This window comes from Calypte anna, chromosome 1 (genome assembly GCF_003957555.1).
Source record: "Calypte anna isolate BGI_N300 chromosome 1, bCalAnn1_v1.p, whole genome shotgun sequence".
NCBI lineage: Eukaryota > Metazoa > Chordata > Aves > Apodiformes > Trochilidae > Calypte > Calypte anna.
In genome coordinates this window covers 83,638,093-83,656,012 of record NC_044244.1, presented here as the reverse complement: position 1 = coordinate 83,656,012, position 17,920 = coordinate 83,638,093, and the positions used below count along the sequence as shown (strand labels likewise).

General features: G+C 38.2%; 2 protein-coding genes across 2 annotated transcripts in view; one reads left to right on the top strand and one right to left on the bottom strand.

Moving 5' to 3' along the window:
• Window positions 1-17,920, top strand: part of CMSS1 (cms1 ribosomal small subunit homolog) — a 229,432-nt gene that overhangs the window by 64,934 nt on the left and 146,578 nt on the right. The window lies entirely within an intron of this gene.
• FILIP1L (filamin A interacting protein 1 like) overlaps window positions 1-17,920 on the bottom strand; it is a 149,425-nt gene that overhangs the window by 63,047 nt on the left and 68,458 nt on the right. The window contains exons 3-5 of the mRNA XM_008499930.2: window positions 16,815-17,101; window positions 13,556-13,729; window positions 7,715-7,893 (exon numbers count right to left, since the gene is read on the bottom strand). Of these exons, the coding sequence (XP_008498152.2) occupies window positions 7,715-7,893; window positions 13,556-13,729; window positions 16,815-17,084 (623 nt within the window). The 5' untranslated portion in view covers window positions 17,085-17,101. The remainder of the gene's footprint in view (window positions 1-7,714; window positions 7,894-13,555; window positions 13,730-16,814; window positions 17,102-17,920) is intronic.

Genomic DNA, 17,920 nt, shown 5'->3' with positions numbered 1-17,920 from the left:
TGTCTGATGTTGTGTGGTTTTTGTTTAGGTTTTGGGTTCTTTTATTCCAAACTCCAGTAGCAAATCCTGTGCCAATTTTTCCCTCTCTCGCAGCCCCACCCCGCAGTGAATCAGAAGTGCACCATGTCCTTTTTTTAGTCACAGGTCTTGCTGCAGTCACCCACTTCTATTGTTGGTTGTGATTAGACTAATTATGCAGTGCTGCCCATGGAGCAGTGCACTCAGTCTTATTTGGAAATGTAAATTGGGGAGTAGAGTGGGTGCCCCATTACTGTGGGCAGTGCCACACCATACGAGCATATTTGGCCAGTGCTTCATCATCTGGGCTGGTCCCTGGTTAGGTTCCAAACAGAGTATATGGAGTTGGTGTTGATTTACAAGAGCCATAAATATTCTGAGACTTGCCACCTTAGAAAGATCATCTTTCCCTTTGATCTCTGACACTAAGGTTAAAAGTGCTGACCAGAGCCACCACCAGAGTGGTTTTCCATGATCATCCCTTTCAGGAGAACTTAGATCCTTTTCCAGGGAGGGCATATGGCCACAACCATGGCTTTCGCCATGGGGTGCAGCACAAGAGAACATAATTTGACTAAGGTTTTTCATTGTGTCCTCTCTGGCCTCCAAAGTACACAATGGTGGTATCTGTGGCCATGACAATGTGCTGGAAGCAGTGAATAGACATCTTACATGCTCAGAATATAGAGAAGTCAAATACGAACCTCGCTTCTCCCTGGCATTCCACCAATGTCAGTGGAGTTGCATGAGAAATGGTTGTTGCCTAAATCTTGCATCTGCTTACTGATTACAGTAGGTGGAATAATTTAAAATTGCACCATAGATCTAGAAAATTTCTCAGTTGTGTTAACACTGAGTTGGAAACCCTCTTTCTCTTTGTATTTATTCTTAATCTTTGCTTAGAATAAACATAATGTGGCTTTACAAATTTGCATTGTGTTAAATTCCTTTGTTAACCTAGATTTTATTAATTTTTTTCTATAAGATAAAGTATTTCAGTCTTCCATCATGCACAGAAACTGTTGTAGAAATCTTTGAATACTTGGATTTTGACAGGGATTTGATTTCACAACATCTGTTGAAAGTTATGTAGTGCAATGGTACATAGTTTTTCATATACAAGCATGAGGTAATTAATCTGTATACATCACTTCCTTGAGTCTGTCCTAGTGCCTCAGTGGTATTATAAGTGGGACTGTCCCATTGGGGTGTAATGTAGAGTAAGAACATTAATGTTTTGCTTGTGGTGGGTCTCTCTTATTCACCTACAGAACACTAGATACCCGTGAAAAAGGTCAAATATACAGAGATCTGGCATCCATTTCACAACTTGCAAGACATAGTCTCAGGCATATGTAATATACATAACTCATTGCCAGAAAGCTAAAAGGAAATGATTGCATTTGAGTACAATGCAATCTACAACAATAGTTCACTGTGCATGAAATTAAAAACTGCTGGTAACACATGTAGAATAAATAAGCCGTCAGTGTTTATTTTTGCTGTAGCTTTCTATAGAGATAACATCCTGGCTCTTATAATATTTAATCAGCCTCATTAAGAAAACCAGCAAATATTCGTTATACTTGCTGTTCTAGAATATTGAATTTTTCAGAGCTGAGTATGCTCTGAAATATTTTTATTCCAATGTGTGAATGTGTCAGAATCAAAGTGCAGCATTGTTCTACTGACAACACACTAACATACTTCACCTTTTAGCTGAGGTGGCTCCTTCCCTTCTTGATGCCCTGATCCAGTTTTCAACTGTTGGTCACTTGGCCTATTGCATGTAGCAATTGCTTTCATCTGACACTTGAAAAAAACTGCACCCAAACCACATAACCTGGAGCTCTCAATTTTATGAAATCACATTTCTTACCTACTCAATACCTGGGCAGTATTATGGCATAAAATGATATAATTTTGGCTGTGATGTTCAGTCCGTGTGTTAACATTGCATGATAGGGTAAGAGTGTACGGTAAGGGTACACAAAAGGAAATATGTAGCCTTCATGCAGTAATGAGAGTTCATCTAGTGAAAAGGCATAGAGGAGTGAAGTAGCTAATGTGGAGATGATTAAAAAATATTTTTCAAGTGAGAGCCTGAGAAAGAATGTAATTATAATTTGTGGAGTTTTTTGTTTGTTGCTGTTTGTTTGGGGTTTTTTGCTTTTTTTGACTTTTGATTGGTTGATTTTTTGAATTGCTTTTGTTGATTTGAGGGGTTTATTTTTTTGTTTTGCTGTCTCTACCTATGTATTTGGTTTATTTTTCATTTTCATGGAGGTGCTAATGAAGAAGTTGTGAGACCTAAATGTAGAAAGGCACCGGTGTCACAGGCCTAGGTGTCACAGGTCACAAACTGTGTGACTTTGTTACCCTTGTTTTAAGAACTAAAGTACTGGAGGATCTTAGGGATGATGCCAAGGCAAAGGACTGAGTTCCCTTCAAGTCTCGGAGTTGGGGGTGATGGCAGGTTGCTTACAAATGGTGAGATTTGTTGTTGTGGTGATGGTTAGAGTAGGCTTAAGTCATCATCATAGACTTGATGGCTGTTTGAGTTTTGGTGAGGAGAAGCACAGAGTACACAGATAAAGAGAAGACCAGAAGAATAAGACCTGTGAGGTCCTATGAACAGAGTAGTAGATGCACAATGAGAAGTTTCCAATTCAAAGTAAGTGGCTGAAACAGGCATGAGCTGTGGAAACTCCGTGTGGGTAAGATGGTGTGGAAGTGCGGAAAGCTCATTTGTGTCCCAAGTCAGCCAAAAGATCAGAGAGAGTGAAGATGGATTAGTTTCAGAGGTTTTCCAGAGGGGAAGTCATTGAGCCTTTAATGAGACAGTTTCAGTTGAACATGGGGCAGAACCCAGACCAGAATGATGCCTACAATGAAACTGAGGGAAACAGTCTCCTGGTGAAGATGGTGATGACTGTGTCAGGAGCTCAGGCAGCAGCAGAATCACTGCCCTTGGAGATCTTCAATAATCAGATGGACAGGGTCTGAGCAATTGGACCTGAGTGAATTGGTCTGAGTGAAATTAGCCCTGCACTCTCAGCAGGTTGTGTTGAAGACCTCTAGAGATCCCATCTAGCCTTTGTAACTCAACAGGACATCCTGTTATCTGACTAACCTTCATGGGGGGGAGGACAGCAGCTGGAGCAACAAGCACAGTAGTTTATGATGCTTTGTTAGATAAGAAAGGCAACACAAAACTTTAGTATGTTAAGTTCCATTTTTTTAATGTTTGGAAATGTGATTCTTCATATGGGTATAATTAATAACTTTGAACACTGAAAATGCCCTTCACTTAATGTTTTAAGAAGAAATGTCCGATAAAATGGAATGGTGTTTGGTTGGCTGGCTTAGGTGTTTTCACTTGCTTAGAGCACAAAGAGTAAGTTTCCTTTTAGGACATGTTAGTGTTATCTTAAATGTAAGCTATAGTGTTTTCTTCTTTTCTGGACTTTGTTCTCTATGTGACCTTTTTGAATGAGAATTCAGAGCTAAATCAAAACCTTACAATGGCTTTTCTCCCTGTAGAAAAGAACCTCTCGTCTTAGGAGATAATCCTTGTACTGAAAATCTTTTTGCTGCTAAACCAGCCTGCAATGTTTTGTGCTGATATTTGAATTCCTATGAGCAACATTTATCATAACTGCCTTTAAAAATCTATTTGCATCGTGTATTAGCAAAGTATTTTTTTCTGTTCTGTTGAACAATATTCACTTACTTAAATGGTATATGTTGATAATAAAGCTTCACTCTTGGTATAGTTGAGATTCTGTATAGTATATAAAAAGTTTGATGATGGATCACAGAGATACACTGGGAGATGCATAAGTGTCCTTTCTCCAATTTAACCTTGTACCCCAAGCTACCTGTGACTGGCTTCTTCTACTTATGTCTCCTTTCAGTATTCAGAAAATGGGGAATAACTGTGCTTACATAATATTTAAAACTCCTTGAGGTTTGCAGAGGAAAAGGGCTGTGTCAGTGCTAATCATGCTATCCTTCCACTGTTGTATGGGGTTTTTTCTGTGTGTGGGGTGGAGAGTAATAAATAAACACAAGTACTTGCATGCATTTGACATGTGTTTTCAAGCTGCGTATCTGGAAAACCCTCTAACTCCATATTTTAGCTTTGTTAGGTGTTTTTATAAGTCAGGAATGTGGATAAATGTATTTGGACAAGTATGTCCATCCTCAGGGAATATGCAGTGAAATCTGCGTTTGAATCTAATGTATGTATCCTTCCTAGTTCTTGATCCTGCCCTGCATCCCCCAAGCCTGTCATATGCAAGAGCTTCTAAACAAGCTCAGTGGCTTTATGCCATGGTTCTTCAGGTACACCTAGTATCTATCTGCTGCAGTTCTTTTACTTTCCTGTGAGTTTGGGGGCTGCTATTTCTCGAAGACTACAGCAATACATCAAAGTTGCCCCTTCTAGATTCCAGTAGACTTGGCCTAATACACTTTCATGAACATGTAGTTTGTCTTTGTGCTCCTGTCTGTTTTGCACATAAGCAGAATACAACTGCAGGAAAGGTCTGTGCAGCCGTTGTGCATTGGCCTCCTTTTCTTCAGGAAACCCTTCCTTATCTTAAAGTGATTTGTCAGTGCTTTAGAAGTACACATGGCTGAAGAGGAATAAATATATTTATGGTAGCATGATTTTATAATTCTTTTACTGGTGAATGTATGTTGTCAAGTGCTTAGAGTCTTGACTTTGGAGGATCAGTCTTTGCCTCTTTTAACTACAGCAAGACTGAAGTATTTGATTTGGCTTGCAACAAAAAAATGCTCAGAATGCCTAAAGGGTTAACAATAAATTCCAGTCTATTTCTTGTATCCAGAAACTTGTCACTAGTTCTGTCATAAGCTTAAACTCCCACATCTGGCAGTGTCCATCTGTACAGTGTAAGTTTTGCTTAGGCGAAACTTAGCCTTGTAGCCTTCCTATGGCATCAAAGGGGTTGTTGAATGATTAAGGGGTTTTATTGCATCAGTGAATGCTGTTAATATTTTGCATGATCCAAACATGTTTTTTAACACTTTTAGTGAGAAATGTCGTATGTGGAGGCAGTAAGGCAGCAGAAATGCCCTAGAGATGGAGCTTGCCTAGTTTTTCTAAAACATGATCAGGTGATAAATTAGTTCATTATTAAAATGTTAATTTAAGAATTCTTCAGTTCTCTACTTATTGAGTGCATACTTAAGAAAGGGACAATGCTTTCTCTCCTTCTTATTTGAAAATATAGCCAGAGTCATATGTAAGATTTGGAACTGAGTGATAGTTTCTCTTGTCTTGCTGTCAGTAGTTTTTTGTGCTTTCAGCATCACTGTCTCACAACATCTAAGTTGTGGGGCTTTTTTTTTTCCATTTTGATCACATAATCACATCATTCATGTACCTTGTTTGGCTTGTATGCATTCTATATTCTTCAAGGGTATTTTTAGCATACACTGTAACCTTGAACTTTAATAAGGCAAGACACTTTTTTAGACAATTAATTGGAAGTTCAGATTTTACTTTGAAACTGAAATACTGTTAGGAATGTGTGTACTCTTATGTATACTTAAAAGAGAGAACTGCTTCTGACTGAAAAAAAAGAAAGTTTATCTAAGAATATTTAATGCTTTCCTGATTATTTTTCAATAGAGTTGCAGAGGGGGGCAAAAATTCATTTATCACTGCTTTATGTATGAAACTTTTCATAGAGTTCAATTTCTTTTTAATCAAAGTGCAGAAGTCACATTCTGAGAAGAAGTAAATTGGGCTGAGGTTTTTTTAAACGGAAGAAAAGTTCATTTTGCAGTGTATGGGTGTGTATTCTCCATATCGAGTCAGACAGGCTAATGTAGGGAGATGCTGTGCCTTAACTTGCTGACCATCTTTTTAGTGGTGGTGGGTGGTTTTTTGTGTGGTTTTTTTTTTCTTTCTTTTGGTTATGGCAGGCAGTTGCATGGAGATATGGAGATCGTTGATGGCGACATTACCTGGCAAATATTTTGGAATCAGCTCAGCATGTGACATCACACCCCTTTAAGGTTTTCCACATAAAATGGAAGTCCAAGAATTAAGACTTAATCTGAAATCTATTATTATATCCTCTACGGTCTTGTTAGGCATCTCAATATTCCAGTTGTCCATCACCCCCACACCCTTTACGTTTTCAAGCATGTTCAAATGTTGCAGGTAACAGTGGTAAATGTTTTACAGTCTTCTAGGGGGGAATGAGGAGGATGGGCAGGGAAAAGAGTTTTACTCCTGTCTGCCCTCTTTTCACAAGAAAAAGACCACAATGACTGATGCAGCCTTTCACACTTTGTGAGCCCATGTGTCTGATGTAACATTTTGCCACTTTTAGCAACTGTAGTTGTTTAGCTCTGTCTCTAAGAGATGAGTGTCATAGTTTTTGAGGAAAAAAGACAGCAGAGATGAAAATTTCCATACATATCAGGCTTTGGTCCTGATATGATAATGTTTCACAAAAAAGCCTTCTTGAGAAGAGTCAGGTCAGTGCCTTGTGAGTGGACTTGGTATGTGCTTTTTTCTGTGTGTGCCTGTGCATGCCTGCATCATTATACATTTCCCTTGAGAAGCAAAGTGTTTTTTCTCCAGGCGCTTTAATTGCAGCCTATAAATATGGCTGTGTGCTCAGGGGGAAGCATATGTGCTATCTTTGATAGACCTGCAGGAGAGAGGTATTGTTTGAAGGGTGAATGCTGCCAAAATGCGTGGAACATGATGTTACACAGGCGAAGGAGAGGAAGAATTATCTATGTATAATGTGAGTTTGGAATAGCCTTGACGTTCTCACACCCAAACATTTCCATCTGGAACCTGTTCCTAGGCGAAAGGAAACAGAGACAATATTCTCCTATCTTCTGGAGTAGGTATCCAGGGAATAGGAAATGTTCTTTGATTTACTTTTTTTTTTTTTTTTTTTTTTTTTTTTTTTTTTTTTTTCCTAAGGATGTGTTTGGTTTTACTACAGATTCATAGAAGCCACAGTTTAAAGTGGCTTTTTAAAACACAGTACATGACATTAAATTATTCTTAGTATGTCTTCTGGGAATTGTTATTAAAGCCCTCACAGTGTGCTTAAACAAACTGTAGCTTTTTAAAAATCCACTTAAAAATAAAGGTGGATTTATGGTTTTTATGCCAATCCTAATATGCGAATTGTACGATGCTCTTCTCTAAATTGTCTTCTGTCTTTGCTTCCTCTCTCAGTATTTCTGTGGTCTGTCTAAACAAGTTCTATGTCTCCTTGTTTCATTTTTCTTCTGCCACCAAATGTTGAGTGCTTGATTTCATATTCTGTCATATATATAATGTAGTGTACACTGAGCATCTTAAACATGTATAAAGGTTCACCTGCTTCATGTTAGTTATGACTTTACATATTAGTATGTCTCCCTGTATTCTCTGTAGTGTGACACTTTGATCTTGCCACAGTGCTGAAAAATCTGCCAACTGTTTGACTTACCTCACCTGCTGCTGGAGATGTAGGCACTATTGCTGCTTAGGAGTAATGAGTTATGTTTTCACAGCCAAACTCTCAAAATGCAACTATGCAAATATTTCTTATTTTTAGTGTATTTATGCATTTTTTTAAAACGCAGAATAAGAATGTGGACAGATCCTTAAATGCAATTCTAAATTCTAGGTATTTCTTAGTACCCTTACCTTTCATGTTCTTGTTCCAGTAAGTGTGTAAACTCGTCGCTTTTTTCCACGTATTGGTTGTGCCTCCTCTTCTCTTCTTCTAGTTCATACAATGTCTGTCTGTGTGATTTTTCTACCATGAGAAGCTGCTTCAGCATTCGTTTGTGAGTCTCTTTCTGTTTCTCTGCAACTTTATCAAGCTAAAAAAAAATAAATAAATAAAAAGAGCAAAACCTCAGGCTTTCATTAATGAAGGATTTTAAGAGGCTTAATAATACTGAATGCATTTAATAGCCTAATGGCCAGGTCCTTTGGTATCTGTATGGAAATGTACTTATGCAGTTCTGTCAGACAAAATCTGACAAATTAGAAAAATTAGTTGAGGTACTATTTTGCAGGACCCTCGGTCACCTTCTGTTCCTCCTCCTGCCATGACCAATCCTCAACAGCTTCTAATTAGCAGTTACTGCTCCCAGAGCTGTGCTTTTCTCATTGATCATTGTAGTAGAGAAACAGATGTCTTGGCAGAAGCAGCCCTTGCTTCACTTAGAAGTAGACTGACTTTTGGTTAAATAAAAATAATTCCCTCATTTGTAGCTTCATAAGCTACCTAAGAGCATTGCTCATAAGAGCAATTGTCTTTCTGAAGTAAACAGGTAGATTGAAATGCAGTTTGCCTTTAGTTTCAGAGTAAATGCATGATAAAACCAAGAGTGCAAAACACTCCTGTCTTCTGCTCTTGCTTTGAGTGTTGCTCTGGGTTTCTGGAATAACTAAGCGCTAAATTTTTAAAGTATTTTTATTTAACAGTGGCATTTCCAGTTTTGTTCCTCAAATGCTGCACATTGTAAAGGGGTTTGCCTTGCAGATGGCACCTTTATAGCACACTTTGAACACCTAATTCCCCTGTCTTCCCCAAGGGTTTCTGCTGAGCTTCTAAATATTTTTCTAGAGTGATATTTTAATTGGAATAATTTTTAGTTTTTCTAAACACAGAGGTATTGACACAGAGGTATATCACTGGAGTTGTGCTGTTAAACAAAATGATTTCCACAAATTATGATAAAATTATCTTTCTGAAAACGCTCTCATAATTTTGAGTTCAGGGTGTGACCAAGTTATGCAAGTGTTGTGTATGCAATCAGAAGGAGTTGTCCTCATTAGGCATTACTGAACTAGCTGAAGTTTGAGGAATGTTTGCTATGGGTCTTCTAAAGACCTGGGAAAAGTCTGTGTTGGTGGGAAGCTTGATTCACCACTCGTTCCTCATCTCCTGTGGAGACTGCCTCCCCCATCAAGTCAACACAGGAATCCTCATTTCCCTTTTGGAAAAGAGAAATTTTGAGCTCAAAGGCCAGTGACTCCTTTTAACTGGAGTCTGTCCTAGCAGGTCAAGCTGCTTTTCAGTGCTTCATTTTATTAATTGGGAACTATTCACAAATGGGCAGTGTGGGAAGCAATGCTCCAAGATTTCCCCTACAAAGAATTTCTTGTACCACAAGAAGCACTGGGGCTTGAAATTGTTAGAGATGCTGCTTATTTTGGAGAATTTAATTCCAAAGAGTGTGTGATCTTTTCCTGAGCTGGAATGCCTAAACATGAGTTTCTTGAATGAGAATATCCTCACTTTCTACATGGGCTTCCAAGTCTCCACCCTACTTGCCTCAGTTTCATTTTAAGCTTTATATATTCTCTTAGGTCTCTCCTAAATCATTGTTAAATTTTTTGATGACACTGCTATGTATACACTGTAGTATACAAAAAAAATAAATCTTTGCCCCTCATGAACTGGGGAGCCCGGAACTGGACACAATATTCCAGATGAGGTCTCATCAGGGCAGGGCAGGGCAGGGGGGGAGGAGAACCTCCCTCAGGATGCTGGACACCCTCTTCTTAATGTACCCCAGAATACCATTGGCCTTCTTGTCCACAAGGCCACATTGCTGTCTCATGGATAACTTACTGTTTACCAGGACTCCAAGGTCCTTCTCCATGGAGCTGCTTTCCAGCAGGTCAACCTCTAATCTGTACTGGACCATTTTGAAAATTGCTCATTCTTTCTGCTTACGACATTAGGGAGTGTCTTTTCTACTGTGACATAACTGGGCTCATTTCGTGGTTGATCAAAAAAATGTGAAGAGACTTATGACTGCTCGGTGGTGCTCTTACAGCAGGTTGTTATGGTTTGTTTCTTCTTATTCACTTGTAATTTGAACACTTTTACACCAGCAAAGTCCCAGCTTTTGGGAATCATAAATGCCTGATGGAAACGAGCCCTTGGAGAGGCAACAGATCCTACATCTCAGTTGGTGCAGGCACTCGAGATGAGATGGGCACTGGGCCTTGAGATATTTACTTGTGTTACTCTGCAGTATGCCTCTCCCTCCCCCCAGGACCAAGCAGAGCAGAGTCTGGTGCTGAGTTGTTTCACTCCTGTGCATTTTGTTCAGAAGCTCTGTTGTGTCCTTCTGTGAGATAAGGGCACTTTCCCTGGGGAGCATGTTTGATTCTTGTATTTCCTCTGGAGAGATCTTGTGATTGACTCCCATGTATCCATCAGAGAAGAGAGAAGTTGTATTGACCCCTGCTAGTGGGAGATCCTCTCACAGGAGTGGTCTCTAGCAGCCCCCTGATTCCTCAGGCTGCTCTGTCCAAATGCAAAATCTGCTCATGCAGAAATACCCATTTATATGTATGCACACACATTTACTCAGCATACACGTTTCTTGTCTAAAAACCATAGAGGGCTAATAAGTAACAGCATAAACGTCTTCTGTTAAAAATTAAAGTGATAAAATCTTGATTAAGTGATTTTTTTTTTAAAATTTTTTTTTCCCTTGCTAACCATATGGGCTTTTTGCTAGAATTAATACTAGAACATGCTGTACAGTACAATGGAAAATGAGACATGGACTTACGTAACTGTGAAAAGTTCAGCAAACTAAAAATTCACAGGAATTTAGTAGTTTAAATACATTTTGCCACCAACTTGTGTCTGAAGTTAAGTAGGATGGTGTGTCTCATATCCATTACATTGAAACTGAATTTCTTGTCTTTCTCTTTTAAACCTATTCTGTGTTTGGCACTGTACCAGAGTAAAATCCAGGTTAGTTACATTTCTTTATTCAAAGTTCAGTGAAATATTATTCCTGTTAATAATATCCTCATGGTCATTGTTTTTAAGTGTATAATCTTGAGTTTAAGATTACTGGAGATTATGGGAACTGTTCCTTCCTTGTCCTTTTCAACCCTAACTGAGCCAAATTTCCATATGGATATGTTAGTCTGCTTCTCCTAAATGTCATATTGTCAATGTTATTGTTTCAGTCTTCCTATGACTTTAACTTGTTGGTGCTCTACAGCTGTCATCATTAGGAAGTTGTGACTGTTACTGGTGAGATGTTATGAGGATATAATAAGCTATACTTTGTTAAAAGGCTAGTGATGATACATCTTTCCCAGAGTTGATTTGCATCAGAATTTTTAAAATTGGTTAAAATTTGAATTATCCTTGATGGATGCAGAATATAGGCTTTCTTCTAGTTTTGCAGCTTATAGAGGAGCTCTCAAAGTGTTAGGAGGTGCTGTTCATCACATTTCAAATAGTGAGGCACCAGATTTTTTTAATCTTTTGTCTTATTGGAAGCTGGATAAGGTTAGAAATCAGAATTGGCTTTTCGATTCCATGAAAATTTGAAACATGAGAAGAGAAAGAGACACCATAAATTCTTCAGTATTTTGCTCGTTATCTTTTCCTGTATCACCTTCTCTGATTTTTTAAATTGTTTCTTATACTATTATTATGTATTTATTACAATGTTGAATGCTTTTTGTTTTCTCTTTCAGACAAGTAACAATTGATCTGAGGCCAGATCTGACTTGATCTAAATTTATAAACCATGCAAAGATGGAAAACCTTTTCAAGCCTTTGTGTCAGAGAGAAGCAAAAAATAAGTCTATTTTCTTTTAGGCCACAATAAACATAAAACAATTTATTGTGTCCTCAATGTGAGAAATAAGAGTTAGCTAGTAGGTCACACGTTAGTTTGCAGAGGAAAATAGTTGTAGGGTAATTTTGGCTGAAAACCCCTCTGCATTCAAAAAAAAGAAAAAATCATCTCGTAGCCAAGGAAGACACACTCTTGGTCTGTCACACTCCTTAGAGGTTTTGCAAAGGATGATGAATTACTGATTTTTTTTTTCCTGTTTTACTGTGTATTTCTTCACCTGTGAATGGTATTCCTACTAAGTACAGCTGGCCAGCCACCAAATTTCCCCATTGCATTCTCAACCAAATAGGCCAAGGAACTTCATGAAGTTTGGGATAGATGAGTGAGTTGCAAGAGACCATTAAAGGACGAGTAGTCTTACAGGTGCCTTCTGAAATTCACTGTATTTTCAGTTGTGGTTTGGCAAGATCCTCTGTGTTCAGGGCTACAAGGCTACATTGTCAGGGGTGAGACACACGTGCTGGGATCACCAAAGATTTTGTAGGCTGATACAAAGGTATATTGTCACAGTGGCAAAGGAGGAACTTGAAGTCACTTTCCATATTTTGTGGCTGGTGCCACCTCTTCCTTGGTTTTTATAGATGTTCTAAAATCCAAACAAAAGCTAAATTGATCTCTTGCTTAACTACGGGAGATTTTGAAGCTGAACTTGTGGAACGCCTGCTTGTTACAGCATCTTTTGGCTTACCAAGATGCACGAGGTGTCAGTGCCTTCCTAGCCTTTAAGTTGCTCTTGGGATGTTTACCTTTGCCTTTTGGAATGGCAGTGGTGTCAGAAATCCTTTCTCTGCCATTAAGTACAAGAAGGGAAAAGCACATATAAACCTGTGTAAAGTAACAAACTGAACTTGTGCTTTTAAACTGTTTCGGACTTCTCTTCAAATAATTTCCATTTGCAGTCTGTGACATAATGCCACAGTGTTTTAAAATAAAGTGACCTCCACATTTGAACCTTATCTGTTTCAGATTATGGCCAGAGATTTTAACTTTTAAGCCTCTGAAATGAGTGCTGACCTTTTGCCTGACATAATTTCTTCTGAAATGAACTCTGTATCCTTATGTACATTTCTGTTCAGATGCCTAGGAAAATGCTTGGAATAATAATCTTAATCATAGTTTCTGTTTCATTTGTATGATGATTATCTTTACTCTGCAGCATATTATAAATGTTTATCTAAATTCAAGAGGAGACATGCACTTTTGATAAAAACCATATTCTGATAGGAAGGGATTTTAACATCCAGTGATTTGCATGATGCAGCAGAAATGAATTTCAGATAACATTGTTCAGAAAGTATGACTGTTGCTGCAGTGTAATTAAACTAAACGTTACTTGGGTATAATGTGAGCATATTAGATTCCTTCCTGGATGAAGTTTCTAATGACAGCTTATTACACTAACCACTCAGACCAAGCAGGTATACCTGTGACACCCCCAAAATTAGTGGGAATTGTAATATGTAAAGGTAGCCATCACTGCTAAATGAGCCCTTTCTAGCTACTGATATGATGGTCTCAGTGAGACAAATGGGAAGCATCTGCTTATAAGGGTTGTGACTATGGATAAAGGGGGGGGGAAGCAATGTCAGAAATAGAAGACTGATTAACAGAGTTTGAGTTAAACAAAATTGTGTCCATGTTTAAAGCCTCTAGTGAACAGTATAAATGAGAATCTCTAGGTACCTGTTTTTATTAGGGATCCCACTAGGCTCTGGGGTTTGTTCTGCTGGCACTTACCTTCATGTTACGTTCTAGATTTAGAGCTCATTTGCTTTCTTTACCTGAAGTCAGTGATATATTTTCTGTTGAATTTGGTGGGAACTATGGTTAAATATCAATTATACATTCATACCTCTCTCATAGGCTTTTCGTAGATATCTTCTTGCCATTGCTCAGCCTTGGTTTGAATAGCATCTCGCTGGAGAGCCTCTAACACCTTCTTAGGAGTAACAAATCCGTATTGTGCTTCAAGCACAGCCAAGTCAATTTTTTCAGCCTTAAGTACACCTATAACTTCATCTTGAGCCTGCAGAAACATAAAGCAAGGTTTTATTTTGTTAAACTGTGTACATGTTCTTAAAGTTTAGCTTTCTACTTTGATTTTAAGAAAACTCACATTTCAAAAAACTAATGCTGTGTATGTAAAGTGTCCAAAAATATTCAGTAAAATGAAGACAGTAAAAAAGCATGAGATCCTTGTATTGTATTAGTTCTGCATATAAAGTAAAAAATATTCAGAACCCTCACCAGTGCATAAGTACTTTCTTAGTAATTAGATCTTAGTGCTGTTTCAGCATCAGTGTGTAGCATTCACAGCACAAAATTTCAGGGCAAAGTCTGACTTGTGGTATTAGTTACTGTTAAAGATGTCAGGAGGCTTCCTGGAAGTCTTGGACATTCAGTATATTCTGTGTGCAAAGGTAGCCTCTGTATTTTAAACCTGGCTGGGGCTGTCTGCTTCTGTTGCTACACTGAGCTTGTTTGGGAGGCGACTCGAGTGAGGTTTGTGGTGCAGGGGATGTGACCCTTTGCAACACACATTCCAAAGCCATGCAATAATGGCAGTTCTTTAAAACGAGATTAATTGCCTTCAAAGCTGGCAGTGGGGTCCTTTGTGCATGTGTATGTACGTGTGCATGCATGTGTAAGATCATGCCTTACTGTATTTATAGACATGTAGATGTGCACACACGTGTACATTCCCTCAGGTAAAAAGCAATCTTGCAGCATCAATTTTTTTTGGAATTAACTGCTGTAAAGGTGTTCTCAATTTTTAAGTGCATGCTAAAAAGAGAGGCACTTTAAAAGATAATCAGAAGAAGGTGATGTTATCTGTTTTCCAAAACTCATGTGTTTTGAAGAAGTGCAGCCTAAAAATATGCATTATACTTTTCCTTTTTTAATGTCATTGCATTTGTTTCACTAAACTTATAAAATATCTGATGACATCCTGTTAGCAAAGAGTAGATACAATAAGTTCCTGAGGATTTTTATTATGTTTTTCTATGTATTTCAGAAATTCCTGTGCAAGCTGGCAGGCACACATACCTTCTTCCTATCATACAAAATGTTCTCTAAGTCCATGCTGGAGAAACATGCTGTATGTATCTGCAGTACTTAATATGATTTATAGATTCTCTTTTGTTTTTTTGTTTTTTGTTGTTGTTGTTTTGTTTTGTTTGTTTTCTTTTTGTTTTATTTTTTGTTGGGTTTTTTTGCGGGGGTTGTTTGTTTGGTTAGTTTTTAAATATTTTTATAGCAAAGAAACATGTCTTTTCTTTAAAGTTAGTAGCTCCTAATTGTTAAGTTGGAGGGGGCAGAATACCTGCTACGAGTATTGTGCTCAGTCTCGCTTCTAAAGGTAATGTTCTTTCATGAGAATATATAATTATGTGAATGCTACTGCCAGGGAAAGCAGTTTAGGTCACCACCTCTCCTAGGGCTATGTACATCCCTTTTTATCCTGCATCCTCTGGTGTGGGAGGTTGCCACTGTCTCTGTTACAATGACATAACTGCATGAAGTGTCTTCCATTGTCTGCTGTGATCTCATTTAAAACCAAAATGAAATACATGCTAGTCCTAGAAGGGTGGAATAGGAAGGGAGGAAGTCATAAAAGAGAAAAATGTGTTGGGAGAGAGTAACTCATGTTATGGAAGCTCTGGAGTGGAGCACTTCTGTATCCCTAGTTGTGGGGATGTATTAAAAAATATAACACTCTATTTCTAATGCTGTTGTGAAAAAAACTGGAAGAATGATCTTTGTGCATCTTAAATGTTCTGGAATCAGAGAGTAGTGGCATCTCACTTTGAAACTTAATTATGGTTGGATTGACAGCTGATCCTCAGAGATTTGACTTTGTATTACAGCAGGTGGAAAATTAGGATTAAAAATAATGTTTTACTTTTTTCTTTCATAATGCTTCCTTTGGAATGTCAGATATGACTTAAAATGTTTGTGTCAGGCTCACTGTTTTCCAAGTTCTGATTTCACTCTTTGCCAGTTTTAAATCTTAAGAATTGAAGTGTATGTTTATTTTGTTATATGTGTATTTCTATTAAATGAGTGTAATGAAGTGTTTGTAATATACATATAAATATGTAAACACAAGTATTTTTTGAGAGGAAGATAAGTGTTTTGGAGATGTGGCATCTGAATTTTAATCTATTTTAAGAAAGGGTGAGAAGGAGAGCAATGTTTCATGCCTTTTTTTTTTTTTTTTTTGTTCTCATAATGAAATGTTCTGTAGAAGTTTGCCTTGGATCTACTCTGAGATTGGTACATCTATCAAATATAATGCGTGTGTGTTCTGTTATGCATGTATGTATTATGTACATTGATAAGTATATTTAAAGAATGGAACTACCTACCCAGCTATTGTCTAGGTAATAAACTCTGAAACCATGTAATGTACCCCTCTATTCTGCTTTGGCCAACCCTTTTGCCTCTGCCTATGGGTGCTTTTAAGTTGCTGTCTCTACTTTTGTGCAATCAGCCCACCACAGAAATATTCTCCCTTCTCACTGGAAATCTGGTTTCCACTTCCTGAAATTAGATTTGACCAGGTTAGGCATCATTTACCATTTGGTAGCTAGCTCCTTCTCCTTCAAAATCCAGTATCTTGTAGGCTAAGTGGCTTACAGGAAATAAAATAGCTATTGCTTAATAGCATATGCTTATGACTTCATAGAAGAGAGGAGATAAGAAATAATAAAGTAACAGATCTTAAAGTTCTCTAGTGTGTTCTCCATATGGGTTTTGCAGTGACAAACACCTTGTATTCAAAGTAGTAAGAATGTGGCAGCACATTAAGAAAGTTTTGGGTTCTCTGCCTTGAGAGCTACATGATCTTTCACAGTGAGTGCTTTTAGTGTGATACAGGTGTGTTGTAAGTTTTATTTGCATTTAGAGGTGGTATAGTGATAGCTGTAAGAATAACAACTATAGTTAGAATTTTTATGTACTTTGCAGCTTATATTTATCCTTCTGTATCATGTAAGGCAGGGTGTTTCCTTGACATTAATGCACCATGTGTTTTGTGGTAGATTGTGTTCCTGTGTGTGTGTGTGTGTGTGTTGTAATCTGGGGTATAAAATAAGACAATAAATCACCTGCAATTCACCCTCGAGGACACTAAGAAGAAACAGTAAGTCATCACGAGAGAGATCCTCTCTTTTCTTGAAAGAGCTTCTTTGTTTTTTCTCTGCCTTAGGGCTTCTTAGGATGGTACTGGTTTGGGCTACATCATCCTTCTCCTTCTGCCTTCCTTGCACGTTTTCTCTCCCACTGTAACCAACCTCTTCTTTATGGTGGTCTTTCGGCCTTTGCTGGCTCAGCTTTGGTCTGGTTGGGCTTTCTGTGCTTTTACTTCTGGAATGCATGGTTTATGTCTCTGAAGCTGAAGGAAGGCGGGGGAAAAAAAGTAATTGTTTTAACTAGCAGAAACGATAAAACTATTACCATAATTTATGGCAGGTATTATTCTTCCCTTGAGACTGGTAGTTTTCCCTCCCATGCAAAGCTGTTTGTCATTTATGTGAGCCAACAGGAGTGGGCTGTGATTCTTCCTGTAATGAAGTAAATCTCAAATGCCACCCCCAAACCTTGCTGGTCATGGTGTCCCCCTAGCAGTAACCATGTGGTATGAAAGGTACTTCCTTAAAGCTAGACTTAAGCACACTGAAGGTGTTAGTACCTGGCCAAAGGGACACCTGTCCTAACTAGGCCCCTTTGAAGTGCCACTGATAAGTAAGCATACTCTAATGCCTTTGTACATAAGTGACTAACCCTGTATAAATATTGATCAACCTCAGGAGCTCTGTTTTGCTTATCACTGTACAGATTAAGGGATCAAGGGGTAATAGTCCACCTCGACAGGAAAACTGTTGTCATGGATACTTTCATAAGCAGACAAATTGCCTGGTCATGGTGAAGTTAAACATGTTTCAGATACAAATGAGGTACACTTTTTTGAATTAAATGGCAGTGATAATTGCTGAAAGGTCCAGAAAATTGTTATGGCAGGAGATGATTGTGCTGCTGCTTTTTGCCTTCACAAATCTGTGGCTGATCAAGTTCTGCCAGAGCTGCCCCTTCCACCAGGTTCTTACTCTGAATCTTTTCAATTCTGACTGTGACTGCACTCCTTAACTGTGGTAGTTTTCCACTGAATGCTACAAATAATTCCTTTTGCCATTTTCCTTCCAGAACAGAGGAG